The sequence below is a fragment of the Trachurus trachurus genome (assembly GCF_905171665.1).
Source record: "Trachurus trachurus genome assembly, chromosome: 17".
In the NCBI taxonomy this organism is placed as follows: domain Eukaryota; kingdom Metazoa; phylum Chordata; class Actinopteri; order Carangiformes; family Carangidae; genus Trachurus; species Trachurus trachurus.
In genome coordinates this window covers 12,283,902-12,306,693 of record NC_139900.1, presented here as the reverse complement: position 1 = coordinate 12,306,693, position 22,792 = coordinate 12,283,902, and the positions used below count along the sequence as shown (strand labels likewise).

Genomic DNA, 22,792 nt, shown 5'->3' with positions numbered 1-22,792 from the left:
GACTTCATTCTTCATCACAAGCCAGTATGATCGAACCTGGCCCAGGGCAAAGGACTGTACATGATAGTGCGTAACTGAGTCCACACTGTGAACTGTTTATATTTTCTGTAATATATAATGTATGTCTACACTCCCATAAGGTCATTTAATCATTTAATCGAGATTTCTTCTCTGTGTCGTTCCAATTCCAGTAAATGTGTGTTCCAAAATAACATCTTGTTCCACGTTCTGCTTTAGACTCGTTCTGATTGGTCGATTCGACCTCGGAGGCCACGCCCCCTTCTCTTTCCCAAGTCAAATGACCAGACTCCCCTCCCCCATGTTTCCCTACACACAGCTGAGCTACAGAACAGAGGAGCAACTAATTAACTACGTGAGTAACTTGGTTCTTTATGAATATTTTGACCCACGTTACTACTGTATGTCCGGGTTGTAGCTACAGTCCTCTGTCCCTGTCGGTAGTGGAAACATATTTCAGCTGAATTTCTGGGCAACAAATTGAATCGAAGGTAACTGGACTTGTATTTGTCTACGTTTCGCCTCTTGTCCAAGCGGCTTCACCAGGTCGTAACGCATCGGTCTGACTAGTCCTCACTAGTCTGACAAACAGTGGAGTAGGACCCAGGTATTTAACCTCTGTGAGGGTGTTTAGCTAACACAAGTACTTGGTAGAGTTTCACTTGACCATTGTTGGAGTCTCTGGTGAACCTCAGTCGTTAGAGTCAAGTGAGGTTGAGTGGTTTACTCTCCTGGGTGGAGATGAAAGAGCAGCGTTTTAAATGGGAGATAGGTGGTGGATGAATGAGAATATCCACAGACATTAACGTGAATGATAGTGAGCATGTGTGCTGCTGTAACTACTTGGATTTGATCTTGTTTTTTTAATGTTGCTTCTGATTTGATGTATTTATTTAGTTATTAAGTTGGTTAGGCGTGTAAATGATGGAGAAAGAGTCACTCGGGTATCTTCAGCAAGCTTGTAATGGTCTCTACTCGAAGCGTAACAACAACACGTTTTTCCTCACTTCCTGCTTCCCGTAAGTATTGACGCAAACGCGCAGGCGCATCTGGCTGCTACCGTATATGACAAGTTATAGGCGCGTTTCCACTGCAGCAGCCAGGACCATCTCCAGGAGCTTTTACTGCCTTGGTGTAGGTCATGGATCTATTATAACACATCCATGGTGTAGGTCGGTCCTGAAAAGCTCCCGGTGTGGCTCGAGATTTACTCTGTGCTGACTGGGCATGTGGTCAAAAAGCAGGATGTGACGCAGAGGGAAAGCCGTGAAATAAGCAGCATTTTAAAAACCTCTTGTGAACTTTTTATAAAAACTTTATTGATGGGTTTTAGTTGATGTTATTTAGTACCTAACATTATGTTTTAGTGTAAATGCGTCTTGTCATGCAAGCTAACGACACATTTCTGTCTAAACAAAACTAAAGAGGGATTGTATGTTTATCAACAAGTCAGGATGCGTGCGCAACCTGACTGCAGAAAGAACCGGTTGTCATGGTTATTATCTCTATGGATCTAGTGTAGTCAAAGCGGTGTTAGCTAGCGATGTTGTCAGCGTACTACAACAGTTTATCACCTACTGATGTAGTGTGTGTTTTATACATAAACTGTAGGTTTTATAACGCTAGGAAAAAAAACCCCGTCAGGATGGAGGATCGACTTTGTACCGCGGCAACGGCAACTCAGCCACGGACTCTCACAGCATGGCGTCGGTCATCGGTAAAAACAACACTGTGCATCCCTAACGTTACCTACAGCTATTTCACAGACAATCAGGAAAACACTCGCGATTACAAAACTATGTGGCTGTGTGAGGACTGATGCTGCCTGGTCAGAGACGAGGGAAGAGGACGGACATGTCTAAAGTCTGGAACAACTGCATCCTGACCCGAACTGTAACGCTACGTGCATGACTGAGTACCGGTAATTTAAAACAATATAGTTTAACGTTAATTAATCTCAGCTTGCTTTCCATTAGTATGTGACCTCGTCTTCAGTCACTGTCGTAGTAAACATTTCACAACTCATTCCCTGCAGTTATACAGCTGTGCCTGCGGGCATATTTAGCTTTATCAACATTCAAAACAACGTGTCTAGCAAGTTATATTGCTCGAAATTAATCTCCAATGTACTATTTTCTCTCTCGTTTGCCTTGAAAGGGGTGCGAGTTGACGGTATTGTGTAAAATTTGCTTGTTTTGTTATTTTTATCAAAACGATTAAGCAACTAACAGCACAAAAAGACATGATCACGGCTCTTGCTGCTGTCTTTCTGCAGGCGACATGCGCAGTAGGACGTCAGTGACGTAGGCTATAATCCCTCTAAAGGTAGATGATAAAGTATGTTTTTATTCTATTCTAGTTGATCGGGTGCATTTCTCGTATGAATAAATTAGACTAGACATAGATGTCACATGTACATGACAGGGTATCACAAAGGAGAAAACTATTAAAGCCCCACTATGTAACTTAAATAAAGGTTAAATAAAAATAGCTGTAAGTCACCTGTACAAATTACAGACATTCATCTTAATTTATTACACACAGGTGTCGGAACCGCGGACCCAGAGCTGACGGACTCCGAACTCGCCGCCGCTGCCATGGAGGTCGACTCTCAGCGTGAGTGAGCATACACACATTTGAATGTACACGTCACATCTCTGCTTTAACAGAGAGACAACTAACTATGAGTCTGTGTTTACCAGTGAGCAGCGGCAGCAGCAGCAGCAGCAGCAGCAGCAGCAGCAGCAGCAGCGACAGCAGCAGCGACAGCAGCAACAGCAGCGACAGCGACGCCCCTCCAAGCCCCTCCTCCTCCACAGACTCTGCCACCACCACTCCTGCCCCCACCTGCGCCTGGCAGAGGAAGAAGAGGGTAGAGCAGCGGTCCACATCGGCCTGTACTCCTACACGCTGCACCGTCTATCGACGGAAGCTGCGGGCGGAGAAGGACAGGGAGCTGCTGGCCCAGGGCCGTGGCCAGCAGTCACAACCTGGGGCTCCCTGCGATGTCTGTGGAGAGCCCAGACACAGAAACTCTGGCCACGCGTTTTACAAGGGCCAGTACTTCTGCAGCGTGGAAGACGGGCCGGACATGAGGTCGCCCCAGGAGTGGCTGATGGAGAAGCAGGCCGCCGACGGCCCCGCTCCTGTGCCACGCACAACAGCGTGGAGGTATAGGAAGAAGGAGGAGGGGGAGGAGGGAAACCCCCAAAAAAGAAAGAAATCAAAACTCAGAACATGCCAGCGCTGTGGCCAACCAGCCAGTAAAGAATATGGCCACAGCCAGTACAACGCTAAAGACAAAAAACATTATTACTGTGCTCTCTATGGGGGGACTTCTGTTGACCTGTGGCTGGCACAGATAAGGCAGGAGGACAGCCAGCAACAGGAGGAGGAGGAGGAGGAGGAGGAGGAGGAGGAGGACAAGGAGGACAAGGACAGCCAGCAACAGGAGGAGCAGGAGGAGGTGAAGCAGGAGGAGGACAGCCAGCAACAGGAAGAGCAGGTGTTTATTGAGATCCCCATTAGCATCTGCATAGCATCCGCTATTCTTCCTGGGGTCCAAAACATATACATGGAGACAATAAAAGAATACACATTCACACTAAACAATATAGACATAGACATAAAAAAAACACAAACAATAAATACAAATAATATAGACAACATGGACAAATACAAAACAATATGCAGTATACCTTAACAACATGACATACATTCGCTACATGACCGACACAACAACAAAATAACAAGACAGCTCCAATCAGGTTTCCATAATATAATAATACCCCTCCACAAATAATTAATTAGGGCCACGGGCCATCGCACCGGGCACTGATTTTTTTCTACTTATTATTTTTCCTACTTCCGGACGACTTTCGGTTCACTAATTGCAGGACTAGTATCGGTATGCTATTACTTTTCTCAACAGTTTGCGAAAACTGCACAAAATTTTGCATTGAAGTCAATGGGACGGGCGAAAAAAAGAGCGAATAAAAATAATCATTGGAGTTTAACAAACGTCTACTGCTCAGGCATACTTTCACCTAGAGACTTCATTTGAACTTTAAATAGTAGACACAAGTCTTGTGTATTGGCGTATTATTCCGCGCTTTGATAGGTCATATAGTTTTTGATCAATCCCTGATCAATGACCATGATCATTTTTGGAGAAATTATGAGATTATAATGGTTGTGTATTGCACGGAATGTTCGTGTCAGAGTGCGTGACATCATTGGTTGGAGTGAGAAAGAGCCCAGAAAAATGAATGAATTTTTCTCTTTCCACACTCGGCCCGGCCACAATTTACACTCTACACACGATTTTTTCCAAATTTGTAAGACAAACTTGTTCTGTTTCTCACCATGTGCTCAAAATATCAGAGAGACTTACAGAATTTGAATTATCAGCCTCTAAGTGCGGCCATGTCTGTCTCTGCTCCTCATTGACTCCAATACAAAGATTTTCTGAGAGAAGCAGAACGGACCGATGTTTTAAAATTGCCAGCGTCTCCAAAATATTTACTGTAGAAACACCAAATCGTACCAAAGTCCTTACAGCACCGTTGATCTGTGTTTTTTTCTGATAGGAGTTACCGTTTTGTCACAGTAAGCCTTTTGCGAGACAAGTGCAGAGGCAGAAAATCGCTCTTTTCCTCCACGTTTCTGTCTGCCTCAGCCTGGGGGGCCCCTATCGTCATTGGCAACCACCTCAAGTTGCCGTGGTAACATCTGATTCTCAGGCCAGAGCTCTTTAACTTCATAAACAATCCACCTGGCGCTCGTTTAAATGTTTACAAACACACACACATTATTGGACCAACTGATTAATCCAGGTGTGTCTGACCTCACAACAATGGTCAGGCACACCTGGATTAATCAGTTGGTCCAATCATGTAAAACAGGAAATTAAAGCAGAACTATGCAACTTGGCCGGAAATAGCTCGCTCCTTCGTTGGTTTCTCTTTTTTTCCCTCTCCGGGGCTCCCCCACAGTTCTGGGAGGCACATGTCACTGTCGTAAAAAAAAAACTCGCCGCCCCACCTCCTCCACCCCCTCCCTACACGTGCTTGTGTTTACTGCTGAAGGTAGAGAGCGGTGTTTGCTAAGCACGGAGCTAATGCTAACACGGAGCTAACGCTAATACGGCCACACACAGACAAAGACACAAAGACACAGACATACACACACACATGAATAAAGGTTCCAAAACGCGAAGGCTTGTATGTGTCATGATGTATTACATTATCTTATAAAAGATCCATGGTGTGTGTGTGTCTGTTAGCATTAGCTCCGTGTTAGCCACAAGCCGAACTTCATCAGTACAAACATGTTTCCATGGTTTCCTCCGACTTTCCGAACTCAAACCAATCACGATTCATGACATGCATGACGTCATCTGCGTTCTTATCTCGTACTGCCGTAAGGCAGTTTCTCGCGATAGTTCTATCCATTGATGAGATTTACACCGAGACGGAGGACTGATCTTGCAAGTGCGGTTTTCAGCCAGTGGGGGGGGTGAGCGCATTGGCCTAGACCCCATTCACCTCATAATAGGTCACTCTACCATCACAGTGACTCTGAGCCACAATAATTACAGCCGAAATCCTGCATAGTTCTGCTTTAAGGAGCTGGCTTATTTCAGGAAGTAGTGGAGCTGTGCATACAGCCCATTGTTTAATATAACTTGGTAGTGAGTTCCATTCTTTCATTGCTCTGTAGATGACCTTGTTCCTGGTTGAGGTGAAGCAGGAGGAGGAGGAGGAGGAGAAGGAGAAGGAGGAGGACAGCCAGCAACAGGAGGTGAAGGTGGAGGTGAAGCAGGAGGAGGAGGAGGTGGAGGTGAAGCAGAAGGAGGAGGAGGTGGAGGTGGAGGTGAAGCAGGAGGAGGAGGAGGTGGAGATGAAGCAGGAGGAAGAGGAGGAGGACAGCCAGCAACAGGAGGTGAAGGAAGAGGAAGAGGAGGATGAAGGCGTGAGTACATTTCAGTCTGTTGTCGTGTATAATCGTGTCTGTGAGCAGCAGCAGCAGCGGCGGCTCAGTGTGAGTGCGTGCTAACAAACACGTTTGACTCTGTCACAGGATGTAAGAGGACCAGACGGCCACGGAGGGGACAACCACCGGACGCTCCTGCAGTGGTGAGAGCCGTGTGTTTGTGTCTCAGCGACTGTGAGAGTGTTGGTGTCAAACATAAGAGGAGTATGTCGACGGTCAAAATGATTTTCATTTGTTTCCATCAGGCACAAAGCAACGATGACCAGCACGGTGCCTGCAGCTCTGCCGCAGGTCAAGGCCGCGGAGACGGGCTACCTCCTGCCTGACGACGCCTCAGGTTTGGCCGTGGCGCCGGAGATGCACAAGCTCCTCTCCGACCCCCAGCAGCTTCCTCCTCCTCGACTCTACCTGGTGCAGCCTCCTCCTCCTCCTCAGCTCTACCGCGTGCAGCCTCCTCCACAGATGCCTCCTCTGCCGCCACCACTCCTGCCCCCATCACCGCCTGGCAGAGGAAGAAGACACATTTCTGTCTCAGTGACTATTTCTGCTCCAACACAGTCATTTCAGTGTCCTACAGTTGAGGCACCTCAGAGCCTTTCCTCCTCTCTGGGGACACGGTCCACATCGGCCTGTACTCCTACACACTGCACCGTCTATCAACAGAAGCTGCCGGCGGAGAAGGACAGGGAGCTGCTGGCCCAGGGCCGTGGCCAGCAGTCACAACCTGGGGCTCCCTGCGATATCTGTGGGGAGCCCAGACACATAGACTCAGGCCACGCGTTTTACAAGGGCCAGTACTTCTGCAGCGTGGAAGACGGGCCGGACATGAGGTCGCCCCAGGAGTGGCTGATGGAGCAGCAGACCGCCGACGGCCCCGCTCCTGTGCCACGCACAACAGCGTGGAGGAAAAGGAAGAAGGAGAAGGAGGAGGAGGAGGGGGAGGAGGGAGAAGAAAACCCCCCAAAAAGAAAGAAATCAAAACTCAGAACATGCCAGCGCTGTGGCCAACCATCCTCTAAAGAATATGGCCACAGCCAGTACAACGCTAAAGACAAAAGACATTATTACTGTGCTCTCTATGAGGGAACTGCTTTTGGCCTGTGGCTGTCACAGAGGATGCAGGAGGACAGGCAGCAACAGGAGGAGCAGGTGGAGGTGAAGCAGGAGGAAGAGGAGGACAGCCAGCAACAGGAAGAGCAGGTGGAGGTGAAGGAGGAGGACAGCCAGCAACAGGAGGAGCAGGTGGAGGTGAAGCAGGAGGAAGAGGAGGAGGACAGCCAGCAACAGGAGGTGAAGGAAGAGGAGGAGGAGGATGAAGGCGTGACTACATTTCAGTCTGTTGTCGTGTATAATTGTGTCTGCGAGCAGCAGCAACCGTGGCTCAGTGTGAGTGCGTGCTAACAAACACGTTTGACTCTGTCACAGGATGTGAGAGGACCAGACGGCGATGGAGGGGTCAACCACCGGACGCTCCTGCAGTGGTGAGAGCCGTGTGTTTGTGTTTGTGTCTCAACTGTGAGAGTGTTGGTGTAACACACGCGGACAAACGGGACTGCATTGGTGCATGAAATTTCAAAGGAGGTTAAATCGAAAGCAACTGGACTTATGAGAATATGCACCGGCTTATTGCAGAACAATTTGGGGTGGCTACCCTTAGAATGGTGCGGGAACATGAAAGGTTGGCTCGGAAAATTGCAGATTACAGGAACCACCTACGGTTCAGTCTGAGATGCAGACAACAAAGGCTTACACCAACTAGCCTACGCTTGAATTCCACTATGAGAGGGCATAGAGTGGAGAAAATCATGGAAAAGGCTCAAAACCAACTCCTTAACGAACGAATAAGACAGGTCAACTTCACTATCGAGGTACAAATAACTAAGTCCAGTTGCTTTCGATTTAACCTCCTTTGAAATACTATGACCTGGACAAATGAGAATATGCACCGGCTGCATGAAACATGATATTACGTTAGCTCGTTTATTAAACTATGCCTATCCTGAAACCTCCCGCTTGCTCCTGTGGTTATCTCTCTCTCAAGTGTATGCATAGACGTGAGTTTGTGTACCTGTCCGTATGTGTGTGTATCTACCTGAGCATGGGAGTTGCTTCACTTACCCGCTCCGTAGTTACCGCTTCTAGGCCCGGTACGACCCGGCGGGACCGGACTCGGCGAGGCCGTAGCTCAGGGCGTCCCCGTCACTACACGGCCACAGCAGCTCCACAGCCGGCCAGCTCGCTCGACTCGGCACTTGGTTCTTAGTTAATTTGGTGTGTGACTCCGGTGCGGTGTGTGGCTGTGTCTGTCGCCAGCGTGGTCTCTCCTCGTGGAGACCTGCTGCTCTTCGTCTCGTAACCCCGGAAGTCGTCTCTCACTTCCGCCTCCAGCCCAGGTGATATGGGTCAACCAAACTCCGCCCACTCATTGGGTTAAGTGAGCTACCTCCCATCTCGTGATATGTTTGTGTTGTGCATTTGTGGATCAGTCTACCTTGACCTCACCTGGCCCTTACACTTCACCTGCTTCACATCTCCCAGGGGAGTTCATAACAGTTGGTATCAAACATAAGAGGAGTATGTCGATGGTCAAAATGATTTCCATTTGTTTCCATCAGGCACAAAGCAACGATGACCAGCACGGTGCCTGCAGCTCTGCCGCAGGTCAAGGCCGCGGAGACGGGCTACCACCCTCCTCCCCAGCCTGGACCAGCCGCCGCCGTAGACGATGCACCGCCACCTCTGACTTCGTCCTCCCAGTTGGTCCCCGATCCAGATCCAACACCGAAGGACGAGGATAAAAGCGTGAGTTCACTTCAGTCTGTTGTCGTGTATAATCGTGTCTGTGAGCAGCAGCAGGAGCGGTGGCTCAGTGTGAGCGCGTGTTAACAAACACGTTTGACTCTGTCCCAGGATGTAAGAGGACCAGGCGGCCACGGAGGGGACCAGCCCACTGTCCGTCTGGCCTGCGCCCTCGTGGATCCAACGCCGATAAAAAAGAAGAAAGAGGAGGATGAAGCCATGGAGGTCGACTCTCAGCGTGAGTGAGCACACACATTTGAATGTACATGTCACATCTCTGCTTTAACAGAGAGACAACTGACTGTGAGTCTGTGTTTACCAGTGAGCAGCAGCAGCAGCGACGCCCCTCCAGCACCGGCCCTCCCTCCTCCCCAGCCGGGACCAACCGCCGCCGCCGTAGACGAGGCACCGCCACCTCTGACCTCTGGTGTTCAGGTCTCGTCCTCCCAGTTCCCCGATCAAGATCCAACGGCAATAAAGGAGGAGGAAGAGGATAAAAGCGTGAGTACATTTCAGTCTGTTGTCGTGTATAATCGTGTCTGTGAGCAGCAACGGCGGCGGTGGCTCAGTGTGAGTGCGTGCTAACAAACACGTTTGACTCTGTCCCAGGATGTAAGAGGACCAGACGGCGACGGAGGGGACCAGGCCACTGTCCGTCTGGCCTGCGCCCTCGTGGAGCTGCGTCACCAGACCTTTGTGACGCAGCAACAGGTGAAGGAGATCGCTGCGCAGTGGAAGAAGCTGTCCGACCGGGACAAGGCAGCGGCCTTCTGCCTCCGGTGAGTGTAGTTAACTGTTTGAGTTTGAGGTCAACCAGCAGACACTCCTGCGGTGGTGAGAGCCGTGTGTTTGTGTCTCAGCGACTGTGAGTGTTGGCGTCAAACGTAAGAGGAGTATGTCGACGGTCAAAATGATTTTCATTTGTTTCCATCAGGCACAAAGCAACGATGACCAGCACGGTGCCTGCAGCTCTGCCGCAGGTCAAGGCCGCGGAGACGGGCCACCACCCTCTTCCCCAGCCTGAACCAGCCGCCGCCGTAGACGAGGCACCGCCACCTCTGACCTCTGACGCTCTGGCCTCGTCCTCCCAGTTGGTCCCAGATCCAGATCCAACACCGATAGAGGAGGAGGAAGATGAAGGCGTGAGTACATTTCAGTCTGTTGTCGTGTATAATCGTGTCTGCGAGCAGCGGCGGCGGCGGCTCAGTGTGAGTGCGTGCTAACAAACACGTTTGACTCTGTCACAGGATGTAAGAGGACCAGACGGCAACGGATGGGACGATCCCACCGTCCCTCTGGCCTGTGCCCTCGTGGAGCTGCGTCACCAGACCTTCGTGACGCAGCAACAGGTGAGGGAGATCACTGCGCTGTGGAAGAAGCTGTCCAACCGGGACAAGGCGGCGGCCTCCTTCCCCCGGTGAGTGTAGTTAACGAAATGCTTTGCTGTCGGTGTGATTGCAGTGTGGGACGCAGAGCCTCACTCTCTCCTCTCCGTCTTCTCTCTCTACAGTTTGTTCCTGATAGGCGCGAGTGCGGCCCAGTGTCCAGGCGCCTCCCGGCTGGTGGAGGTCATCTTTCTGGAGCTGTGCCGCATTCACAACAAGGACTGCCCGGCCATCATGAGGGACTACTGTGTCATCAGAGACAACCTGTTCAACTGTAAGGAGTTACTGGCAGCCGTCCCCATCCAGCTGTTTGAGGTCAACCAGCGGACGCTCCAGCAGTGGTGAGAGCCGTGTGTGTTTGTGTCTCAGCGACTGTGAGAGTGTTGGTGTCAAATAGTGGTGGTGAAACCGAAGCTTTCTGAAGCACTGAATCACTTTGACACAGTTGCCCCGAATGGGTTAATAGGAGGAAATGTTTATGCACCCAGGGCAGTGCTCAGTGTGAGACAAGGCTTTGTGTAACATTTAAAAAATTTTATTTGTGAAACGTACTGGTCTGGGGCGATACAAACTCCCTTTCAAAGCATTGAGATATTGACAAGCCCAGCCCGCTCAAAATCACCACGAAGCCGCTTAACACTAGTGTCAAACATAAAGCCAGGAACACACCGCCACGACATCGCCTCTCGTCGGGAGAAAGGAAAAAGTGAAACACACTGCCCCGACTGCCGACCAGAGCGATTGAGTGGCGAGGACTCCCCCATAGAAATACAGACCAATTCTAAGTCATAAAGTGGTAGTAGTAATCTTTGCCATGTACAGTAACCATGTTGACTTAACAAAATAAAATGTATTAGACTGATCGGTTCATTGTAAAACATTTATTTATTTACGTAAATGTGGTGATTTCAGTCCGTAGCCCAGAGGCAGTCCTGCTCACTTTTCATTCAAACAAACTAATGCCACTGCCACAGTTAATTTCATCAATGAGACCAACATTAATCTCCCAAAAACAATTTAACCAGCCACGTGTTAACGGCGCTAAAGCCAAAATTAAAACAGTTTTTAGCAGCTTACTGCTGTGGCTCGGTTGCCGTGAATTGGCGATAGCCGATGCTAATTTCTGTTAGCCCGTCTAAGGTGTTTTACATTACACGTTAGCATTAAGCTAGCGGGCTTTATATGCTTAGTTGTGAGCTGTGTGTGTTTTGAACGTTGTTTCAAACTATGTGGGTTTGATTGAACATCTTTGATGTTTAAATATATATATATTGCCGCTTAATATATTGCTTTACTCCTCTTTTTATTTTGTATACCATTTTTACTGTAGGACAGGCTAGGACACCTTTTTGTTTACTGTGGTCACTTCCGTCCCTCCCACACACTGGGCTGATTCGCTTAGGGCACCGCCAATCAGAATCACCATAGCTAGCACACAGCCAATCAGAGTACCCGACGAGTCTACTCTCCCGACGGCCGACGAGTCCCGATTGAGCATGTTCAATCGGCCCCGACGAGACCCAACAAGACCCGACACTCCCCGACGGAGAGGAACACACCAAACAGACAAGGTCCCGGCGCCGTCCGACGAGGCCCGACGGTCGGGCCGGTGTGTCCCTGGCTTAAGAGGAGTATGTCGGCAAGTGATTTTCATTTGTTTCCATCAGGCACAAAGCAACGATGACCAGCACGGTGCCTGCAGCTCTGCCGCAGGTCAAGGCCGCGGAGACGGGCTACCACCCTCCTCCCCAGCCTGAACCAGCCGCCGCCGTAGACGATGCACTGCCACCTCTGACTTCGTCCTCCCAGTTGGTCCCCGATCCAGATCCAACAACGATAAAGAAGGAGGAGGATAAAAACGTGAGTTCACTTCAGTCTGTTGTCGTGTATAATCGTGTCTGTGAGCAGCGGCAGCGGCGGTGGCTCAGTGTGAGCGCGTGCTAACACGTTTGACTCTGTCCCAGGATGTAAGAGGACCAGACGGCGACGGAGGGGACCAGCCCACCGTCCGTCTGGCCTGCGCCCTCGTGGAGCTGCGTCACCAGACCTTCGTGACGCAGCAACAGGTGAGGGTGATCACTGCGCTGTGGAAGAAGCTGTCCGACCGGGACAAGGCGGCGGCCTCCTCCCCCCGGTGAGTGTAGTTAACTGAAATTCTTTGCTGTCGGTGTGATTGCAGCGTGGGACGCAGAGCCACAGGCCGGGTTCACACCGGACGCCAAAGCGCCGCGAATAGCCGCGGAACGGAGACCACTTCCCTTCGGCACCCAAGTTAACAGGTTGTGTAGTTCAGACCAGATGCGATGCGCCGCAAAGCGCTGCGATCGCCGCGCCGCGATCGTTTCGGCGTCTGTTCTATTTTGTGTGCGAGCCGCGAGCGATCGCGTCAATCTTGGCAGGAAGTCACACATGAAACAACGAGAGAATCAATTTTCAAAATAAAACACTTTTCAAAATAAAATACAGCGATTGACAAATGCGATCGTATTTATATTTGTCAGACTCAACAGAGAGCGAGAGAGATGAAAACACACACACACGAAAGGAAAGGGAGACACAGAGTGGGCTGGCGGGGGCGGGGGGGGAGAGCGAGAGGAAGAGCGGGAGAGAGAGGCAGAGACAAGTTGTTGTCAAGTGAAGGACGACGTGAAATTAATCTTGGAAGTAGAGGGAGTTGTTTGACCCACAGCACACGGCATTATAATTATATGAGGTTATTTACTTATCCATGATGTAAAGAAAACAGCCCTGTAAACAACAACTGAGGAGCAGAGGCGCTTGTGACCGCCGTGGAGAAATCTGGTGTGAACTGGAGGGACACGGCTCGCGCGCAATTTCCGCGGCCGCGGCGCTTCGGTGTCCGGTGTTAACCCGGCGTCACTCTCTCCTCTCCGTCTTCTCAATCTCTGCAGTTTGTTCCTGTTTAAAGGCATGAGTGCGGCCCAGTCTCCAGGCGCCTCCCGGCTGGTGGAGGCCATCTTTCTGGAGCTGTGTCGCTTTCACAACAAGGACTGCAGAATTGCAGGACTCCGCTTCAGCCGCTGGTGGGCCATCAGGAAGGACTACCGTCTCATCAGACACAACGTGTTCAACTGTAAGGAGTTACTTGCAGCCGTCCCCATCCAGCTGTTTGAGGTCAACCACTGGACGCTCCAGCAGTGGTGAGAGCCGTGTGTTTGTGTCTCAGCGACTCGTGTTGGTGTCAAATAGTGGTGGTGAAACCGAAGCTTTCTGAAGCACTGAATCACTTTGACACAGTTGCCCCGAATGGGTTTATGGGTTAATAGAAGGAAATGTTTATGCAACTAGTGCAGTCTCAGTGTGAGACAAGGCTTTGTGTAACATTTAAAGATTTTTATTTATGAAACATATCATTTGTACTGGTCTGGGGCAATACAAACTCCCTTTCAAAGCATTGAGATATTGACAAGCCCAGCCCGCTCAAAATCACCCCGGAAGCCGCTCAACACGGTCTGACAGAACAAGGCCTCGTTTGGAGCAGTCACGTGATTTTTTTCGTGCTGAAGCAGCGATCGAAACGCCGCCCGCCAACACTTCAGCTTCATTATGCTCGAATCGGTGTCGAGCGTAACATCACTAGTGTCAAACATAAGAGGAGTATGTTGACAAGTGATTTTCATTTGTTTCCATCAGGCACAAAGCAACGATGACCAGCACGGTGCCTGCAGCTCTGCCGCAGGTCAAGGCCACGGAGACGGGCTACCACCCTCCTCCCCAGCCTGGACCAGCCGCCGCCGTAGACGATGCACCGCCACCTCTGACTTCGTCCTCCCAGTTGGTCCCCGATCCAGATCCAACAACGATAAAGAAGGAGGAGGATAAAAGCGTGAGTTCACTTCAGTCTGTTGTCGTGTATAATCGTGTCTGAGCAGCAGCAGCGGCGGTGGCTCAGTGCGAGCGCGTGTTAACGCGTTTGACTCTGTCCCAGGATGTAAGAGGACCAGACGGACCAGACGGCGACGGAGGGGACCAGCTCACCGTCCATCTGGCCTGCGCCCTCGTGGATCCAACGCCGATAAAAAAGAAGAAAGAGGAGGATGAAGCCATGGAGGTCGACTCTCAGCGTGAGTGAGCACACACATTTGCAGGGCTGTACAGTGCGAGCATTTCACTCGCATATGCGCCTAAAAATAGATTGTGCGAGTAGAAAAAATAAAAAGGGAGCACACGTGCGAGTACGGATTTCAACCCTTTCATTCGCATTTTCTAAAATAAATCCATACAAAGTGGATCAAGCTAGAGTAAAATGTTCACGCATCTCTAAACAAATCCATCCTTCGGCAAATAACAACACAGCTCTTGTGATGACGCGCGATCACATCTCAGTCACACAAGCTGCACTTTTTTTTATCAGTAGGATAGGCTACTCAAGCGTTAAAGCGGTAAAGTTTGTCTATTTAATTAACTGTGTTTAATTGACTGTCGTTTAATGTAGCAGGATCTCTGTGTAAACGTATGCGCAGCGCACTGATCACACAGGGAGAGAGGAGGTGAAAAGAGACAATAACACGGTACCTGTACTGGCTTCAGCCTGTACCATCGCTAAAACACCGCCGACCAGAAGAGTGTTAATGTAGCCTCTAACTTCATGAACGCAGCTCAAACCGGACTGGTGCCTCAGCACGACGACCAAGCTTTGATGATTACACCGGATCCGCGCTGGTTTACAGCAGCGGTCCCCAACCTTTTTATCTCCGCGGACCGGTCACCGGTGGAAAATTTTACCGCGGCCCGGGGGGGGGGGGCGGTCGTTCTCTTCGGGGGCGGGGGCGGGGGTAGCGTACGTTCTCCTGTTTACATTACATGTAGGCCTACTGTATAAACAGGACTACACGTTCACATAGCCTAGTTTTCTCTTACGTTTACGTTCTTTGTTACAACTCACCATAATATAGTATCACAATAATAATGTCAGTCATCTGGGGGTGATGCTCCGTCTGTCATCTCGGGTCCTGTCTACTCTGTCATTTCGTTTTGCTGCTGAAACTGCAGAAAACTCCGTTTCACAAACATAATATGTTTGTAATGGAAGCAGGTTTTCCGTGCTTTTGTGGCGATCTCAGGATATTCTGCTTAAATCCAGAACGCAGGGAGAGAAGTTTTCTGTGAAGTGATGAAGCGGCAGAGAGCCGGCCGGGTCCCGCACACACATTGCGTTGGAGCATGTGAATCACCTGTTGCAATGAACCCGTAATTTAAACAGGACTCGTGCTTTTTCTTTTAGAACAGCTTTCTTCTTGTTGGAAGGCGTCGGGTCTTCTGTCGTCTCATTATTGAGTTTTTCCCGGCCCGGCGACGTGTGTTTTTCACTCTTTTACGTTTGTGCCTGCCTGTCAATTGCCTGTCATTTGCCTGTCAATTGCGCAGCACTGGGAAGATGCACAAACGGAAGTGGCAACATTTTCAAAATAAAACGACCGGAAGTGTGAAATAGATGAAACAAACGATTTTTTTTTTTTTTTTTTTCATTTTCATTTCATCTTTCTGCGGCCCGGTACCAAATGATCCACGGACCGGTACCGGTCCGCGGCCCGGTGGTTGGGGACCACTGGTTTACAGTATCCCGCCGTATTTCAGCCGGGTCGCTACCGGAGCTTCATTAAAAAATAAAAAAAAAAGCGCTCCTGGAGGCGTTTCCTCTGCTGCAGCTGAACAGCTGACATGTGATCACAGTCTCACGTTTAATTTAATTATTATAAACTTCAACCTCAGAGCTCTCTGTCTTCAGACTGTCCTGACCTGTCCCTGGACATCACACAGGGACAAATTGGAGCTGCCTGTGTGAGTTTTATTAATGTTTACATCAGGCTGAGTTCAACAAATCAGTTTATGCTATTGCGATTTAAGTAGTTAAATAGAGTTAATATCAAGTGTAGTGGCAGGAAAGACCAATTCACCGGTATCAAATATGGTGTTGGTCATAGAACAAGTAAAAAAAAAAAAAAAAGGTGAAATACCTACTTCCATGTATGACCCATGCTTGGTCACATTAGAAGTCAACTTAAAGGCAGAGGAAAAATGTTTAGGGTGTTTTTACTGTTCTCAAATGTAAAAATGGGTCACATTTGACCTTCAACATTATTTAAAGGTTAAATAACGTGTTACTTAAACATTTTTCATTGTGCTAACTAACAAATAGAGCCATGTATAAGGACTCTTCAGCTTAAATTCCTCAATTAATCGTTAATCAATCAATAAAGTCTATCAACTAACAATTAATTAATTAATCGATAATTTTCATCCCTACACTGTGTGACAAAGATGTTCTGTGTTTAAATGACAGAGCAGTTGGCCTTATGATGGCACTGTGTGTGTATAATGAGTGCACGTGTAGTGTTAATAATAAAATTGTGTTATTTATGAAATTTGATAGTGCTCCTAAATTTTTTCTGTGCTCCTAAATTTTTTCATTTAGGAGCACCTGTGCTCCTAGTGAAAAAGCTAAGCGTACAGCCCTGATTTGAATGTACACGTCACATCTCTGCTTTAACAGAGAGACAACTAACTATGAGTCTGTGTTTACCAGTGAGCAGCAGCAGCGACGCCCCTCCAGCACCGGCCTTCCCTCCTCCCCAGCCGGGACCAACCGCCGTAGACGAGGCACCGCCACCTCTGACCTCTGGTGCTCAGGTCTTGGCCTCCCAGTCTTCCCTCAAGCCAGATCCAACAACGATAAAGAAGGAGGAAGAGGAGGATGAAGGCGTGAGTACATTTCAGTCTGTTGTCGTGTATAATCCATGGATGCAAACAGCGCGCCGAAAAGCGAAACTCGCTTTTTTCATGACCAATTAGGTGACTTGTGTGAATCGTTCAGATCCGAAGAGTTTTTGTTTTTGGGAGGGGGGGGGGGGGTCTCAGCGTCTCAGCTGGGGTCAGTAAAATGTTTTTCTAACAGGCTGACAGTGACAATCACGTGAAACTGAGGCGAACTCATTCATGGTTGTCTCTGATTATACTGATAACAGCCGACCTCCAATGTAGATGCGCGACATGCGCGCTCATTAAAGCGGCGCGTATCTGCGTACATCGGTGCGACGGCGACGCCGTTTTTCCCCCCGTGCATGTGGAGCTGTGCGCCGCGGACATGAACGGTTCCCTACGTTGCTGTGTCAGGCAGGTGTTTCCACGGAGCTCTGCCCCGTTTCAGAGGTGAAGGAAGCCCTAAGTGGAAAGACGTCACCTCCGCGATGTAGAATGTGTTCAATTAAAGTGAAACTAACACATTATAGGCCTATATGTCCATTACACACTGAATGAAACATCACATGTCTTTATTTATTCAGTTTATTTTAATAGTAATAATGACTAACATTCAGTGAAGACCTAAAAATCAGTATATCCAAAATGGAAATATTGCAAAGGTTTTTTTTTTTTTTTAAGCATTTTTAATATAGAAATGTTGACCTTCTGGAAAACTATGTCTATCTATATGCACTCAATACTTGGTTGGGGTTGAACTACTGGAAATTGCCTTTCCGTGATATTGTAATGTACTTATTTGTTAATGGTGAGGGTTAGGGGGTTAGCCTAACCCCGGGAAATTCCTCTCTTTTTTGGTCCTGACCCGTTTGCATCCCTGATAATCGTGTCTGTGAGCAGCAGCAGCAGCGGTGGCTCAGTGTGAGCGCGTGCTAACACGTTTGACTCTGTCACAGGATGTAAGAGGACCAGACAGCGACGGAGGGGACCAGCTCACCGTCCGTCTGGCCTGCGCCCTCGTGGATCCAACGCCGATAAAAAAGAAGAAAGAGGAGGATGAAGCCATGGAGGTCGACTCTCAGCGTGAGTGAGCACACACACATTTGAATGTACACGTCACATCTCTGCTTTAACAGAGAGACAACTGACTGTGAGTCTGTGTTTACCAGTGAGCAGCAGCAGCAGCAGCAGCAGCAGCAGCAGCAGCGACGCCCCTCCAGCACCGGCCCTCCCTCCTCCCCAGCCGGGACCAACCGCCGCCGTAGACGAGGCACCGCCACCTCTGACCTCTGGTGCTCTGGTCTCGTCCTCCCAGTTCCCCGATCAAGATCCAACGCCGATAAAGAAGGAAGAGGATAAAAGCGAGAGTACATTTCAGTCTGTTGTCGTGCAGCGGTGGCTCATTGTGAGTGCGTGCTAACAAATCACGGATGGAAACTATAGCTTTCTAGCTAAATCTGGCATTTTTACATCAAATAATTGTTTTTGTATGTTTATGAATATGTGGAGTCCCATCTCAAATAAACTAATAAATGAAAAATGAAATGAAACACGTTTGACTCTGTCACAGGATGTAAGAGGACCAGACAGCGACGGAGGGGACCAGCCCACCGTCCGTCTGGCCTGCGCCCTCGTGGAGCTGCGTCACCATATTTACGTGACGCAGCAACAGGTGAGGGTGATCACTGCGCTGTGGCAGAAGCTGTCCAATTGGGAAAAGGCGGCGGCCTCCTTCCCCCGGTGAGTGTAGTTAACGAAATGCTTTGCTGTCGGTGTGATTGCAGCGTGGGACGCAGAGCCTCACTCTCTCCTCTCCGTCTTCTCTCTCTACAGTTACAGTGCGGCCCAGTCTCCAGGCGCCTCCCGGCTGGTGGGGGCCATCTTTCTGGAGCTGTGCCGCATTCACAACAACGTCCGCACCATCGCAGGAGTCAGCCTCAGGCGCTGGTGGGTCATCAGGAGGGACTACTGTGTCATCAGACACAACCTGTTCAACTGTAAGGAGTTACTGGCAGCCGTCCCCATCCAGCTGTTTGAGGTCAACCAGCGGACGCTCCAGCAGTGGTGAGAGCCGTGTGTGTTTGTCTCTCAGCGACTGTGAGAGTGTTGGTGTCAAATAGTGGTGGTGAAATCGAAGCTTTCTGAAGCACTGAATCACTTTGACACAGTTGCCCCGAATGGGTTAATAGGAGGAAATGTTTATGCAACCAGGGCAGTGCTCAGTGTGAGACAAGGCTTTGTGTAACATTTAAAGATTTTTATTTATGAAACGTATCATTTGTACTGGTCTGGGGCGATACAAACTCCCTTTCAAAGCATTGAGATATTGACAAGCCCAGCCCGCTCAAAATCACCACGAAGCCGCTCAACACGGTCTGACAGAACAAGGCCTCGTTTGGAGCGGTCACATGATTTTTGGTGTGCTGAAGCAGCGATCGAAACACCGCCCGCCAACACTTCAGCTTCATTATGCTCGAATCGGTGTTAGCGTAACATCACTAGTGTCAAACATAAGAGGAGTATGTTGACAAGTGATTTTCATTTGTTTCCATCAGGCACAAGGCAGCGATGACCAGCACGGTGCAGCCTCCTCCTCTTCCTACTCCTACTCCTACTCCTACTCCTCTTCCTACTCCTACTCCTACTTCTACTCGTACTCGTACTCGTACTCGTACTCGTACTCGTACTCCTACTCCTACTCGGCTCTACCTAGTGCAGCCTCCTCCTCTTCCTACTCCTACTCCTACTCCTACTCCTACTCCTACTCCTACTCGTACTCGTACTCGTACTCGTACTCCTACTCCTACTCGGCTCTACCTAGTGCAGCCTCCTCCTCTTCCTACTCCTACTCGTACTCGTACTCGTACTCGTACTCCTACTCCTACTCGTACTCCTACTCCTACTCCTACTCCTACTCCTACTCCTACTCGGCTCTACCTAGTGCAGCCTCCTCCTCTTCCTACTCCTACTCGTACTCCTACTCGTACTCCTACTCCTACTCCTACTCGTACTCCTACTCCTACTCGGCTCTACCTAGTGCAGCCTCCTCCTCTTCCTACTCGTACTCCTACTCCTACTCCTACTCCTACTCGTACTCCTACTCCTACTCCTACTCGGCTCTACCTAGTGCAGCGTCCTCCTCCTCCTCCTCCTCCTCCTCCTCCTCCTCCTCGGCTCTACCTGGTGCAGCGTCCTCCTCCTCCTCCTCCTCCTCCTCCTCCTCCTCCTCCTCCTCCTACTCCTACTCCTACTCCTACTCCTACTCCTACTACTCCTCCTCCTCCTCCTCCTCCTCGGCTCTACCTGGTGCAGCGTCCTCCTCCTCCTCCTCCTACTCCTACTCCTACTCCTACTCCTCCTACTCCTCCTACTCCTACTACTACTACTCCTCCTCCTCCTCCTCCTCCTCCTCCTCCTCCTCCTCCTCGGCTCTACCTGGTGCAGCGTCCTCCTCCTCCTACTCCTACTCCTACTCCTACTACTACTACTACTACTACTACTACTACTCCTCCTCCTCCTCCTCCTCCTCCTCCTCCTCCTCTCTACCTGGTGCAGCCTCCTCCACAGACGCCTCCTCTGCCGCGGCGACTCCTGCTCCCACCACCGCCTGGCAGAGGAAGAAGAAGGAAGAGAAGTGGAACAAGGCGTTCTGCTCCGACCGCCACGGAAAGTGTTCACCAAGTTCGACTGCGGACGCTGTTGCCCAAGACCTGGGAGTGAAAAAAGACACGTTTCTGTCTCAGTGACTATTTCTGCTCCAACACAGTCATCTCTGTGTCCTACAGTTGAGGCACCTCAGAGCCTCTCCTCCTCTCTGGGGACACCGTCCACATCTGCCTGTACTCCTACACGCTGCACCGTCCATCGACGGAAGCTGTGGGCGGAGAAGGACAGGGAGCTGCTGGCCCAGGGCTGTGGCCAGCAGTCACAACCTGGGGCTCCCTGCTGTGGGGAGCCCAGACACGTAGAGTAGAGAGTAGAGAATAGAGAATACTTTATTCATCCCTAGGAGGGAAATTCAAATTAGTCCAGTAGCTCACACGACAATGACACAAGAAAGAAAGATGGAGCAGGAACCGCCAGGTGGAGCAGGGCCGCCGGATGGAGCAGGACCGCCAGATGGAGCAGGGACGCCGGATGGAGCAGGGCCGCCGGATGGAGCAGGACCGATGGTGAAGTGGATGATTCAGGCCGTCCAGAATGGCCTCCTCCATCCTCATTTTTTTTTCAATTTTAATTTATTTTTTTTAATAAATCTCTTGTGAGAATACATGCCTTCTATGATTCTGTATCATTCATCACTTAATCAATCCAATTGTCATAATTCATGTTTATAGAGCATTTACAGACACAAATTGCACAGGAAGTGTGAGATTGTAGATAATAGCCTCTTATAGACCTTTTCACGGGCAGCCAGATAGTATAAACAAATACAGGTGTTACCAAGGATACGAATTAAGGCTCCATTCCATTCAGGCCAAACAGAGTCAGCTGGCCATGGATGTATTGATACTGGCTCATGGAGCCTTAATTCGTATCGTATCCTTGGTAACACCTGTATTATACTATCTGGCTGCCCGTGAAAACATCTATAAACCATATCTGACAGATCTCATTGCTATTACAGATAGATATAGTGTAAACATATGTTGGATGACAGATCTCATTGATATAGTAGATATAAACGTACATGTTCTAGATGACAGGTCACATAGATAATATGATCAAAGTACGACATTACCAAGAGATCACGGGGAGCGTTTGTGTCGCGGTGCCACCGAGAGAGACGAGAGCTGTGACAGCGGGTCCGATGCTCTTATCAGCAGGTTTGGTTTTCAGCCACGATGTGGATGGAGCCTCCGCTCTCCGTGTAACAAGTTACAAGTCATTTGTCTAACATCACAGTCAGTCTGAAGCCGATTGGTCAAGGTAAAAAACTACGCGTCAGGTAGATAATTATCCCGCATATCCAAATTCTATTATATTGGAAAATGTTATATGTGCATAATTTTTCACCCCCATACTACTATACTTTGGAATAATAGATATGTTTTATACCGAAATAAATCATTATCAGGAATGGTATGAGAGGAATATATGGTCTGTGGTCGATTTAATGGATACCAATGGTAATCTCTTAGATTATCAACAGTTTTGCACTAAACATAAATTCAACCCATCCAAAACAGACTTTATTAAATTACAAAAAGCACTTTTTATTACATTTATATTTCTAACAAAAAATATATTGGCCCACCAACCTATAATTCCACAGCTGGGCCCATTGTCAGTACAGGGGATTTAATCCTGGACAAAAAATGTAACAATCATTTTATAAGGAACTGCCTCACTGAAACATTGTTCCCCGGCAAACAAAACAAAAATAATATCCTACATAAATTTGATAGTAAATCAATTGATAAACTAAGAACAATGTACCTAAAATTTCCTATACCCCCCAAAACGAAAGAAACACACTTTAAAATTATGAACAACATTTATCCTTCTAAAGAATTACTTAGACTACGCTTTAATATTGGTGACAATTTATGCACATTCTGTGAAAATGACATTGAAACCACGGACCATATCTTCTTCTCATGTGACATAATACAAACATTCTGGGTTGACATCCACAATTGGATCAAACAAAAAATAGTATTATTTCCAGCTGCTATCTCTCGTGATGATGTCACTTTCAGTATGATCTTACAAAACAAATATGATTAACTCTGTTGCAATTTAATTCTTTGTCTAGCAAAATTTTTCATCCACAAGAATAGAGTTATGAAGTCATCCCCCAAATTTATTGTCTTCATGTATGAATTTAAATTGTACATGAAATCACTAAAACTTGTAACAGAAATAAAGGCACA

General features: G+C 48.8%; 1 protein-coding gene across 1 annotated transcript; it reads left to right on the top strand.

Annotated features, from left to right (window-relative positions):
• Positions 1 to 305: 305 nt before the first annotated feature.
• On the top strand, positions 306 to 20,889 carry LOC311000539 (uncharacterized protein; the record flags this gene model as incomplete). Its single annotated transcript, XM_083991278.1, has 22 exons — positions 306 to 373; positions 2,563 to 2,634; positions 2,721 to 3,523; positions 5,740 to 5,991; positions 6,100 to 6,155; positions 6,258 to 7,332; positions 9,421 to 9,590; positions 9,746 to 9,953; positions 10,059 to 10,228; positions 10,322 to 10,537; positions 11,864 to 12,056; positions 12,161 to 12,330; positions 13,109 to 13,357; positions 13,851 to 14,043; positions 17,873 to 18,003; positions 18,102 to 18,321; positions 18,487 to 18,656; positions 18,750 to 18,980; positions 19,472 to 19,587; positions 19,743 to 19,952; positions 20,472 to 20,597; positions 20,702 to 20,889. Exons 2-22 carry the CDS (start codon positions 2,616 to 2,618, stop codon positions 20,887 to 20,889), a joined length of 5,166 nt encoding a protein of 1,721 aa, XP_083847404.1. The 5' UTR covers positions 306 to 373; positions 2,563 to 2,615.
• Positions 20,890 to 22,792: the final 1,903 nt, after the last annotated feature.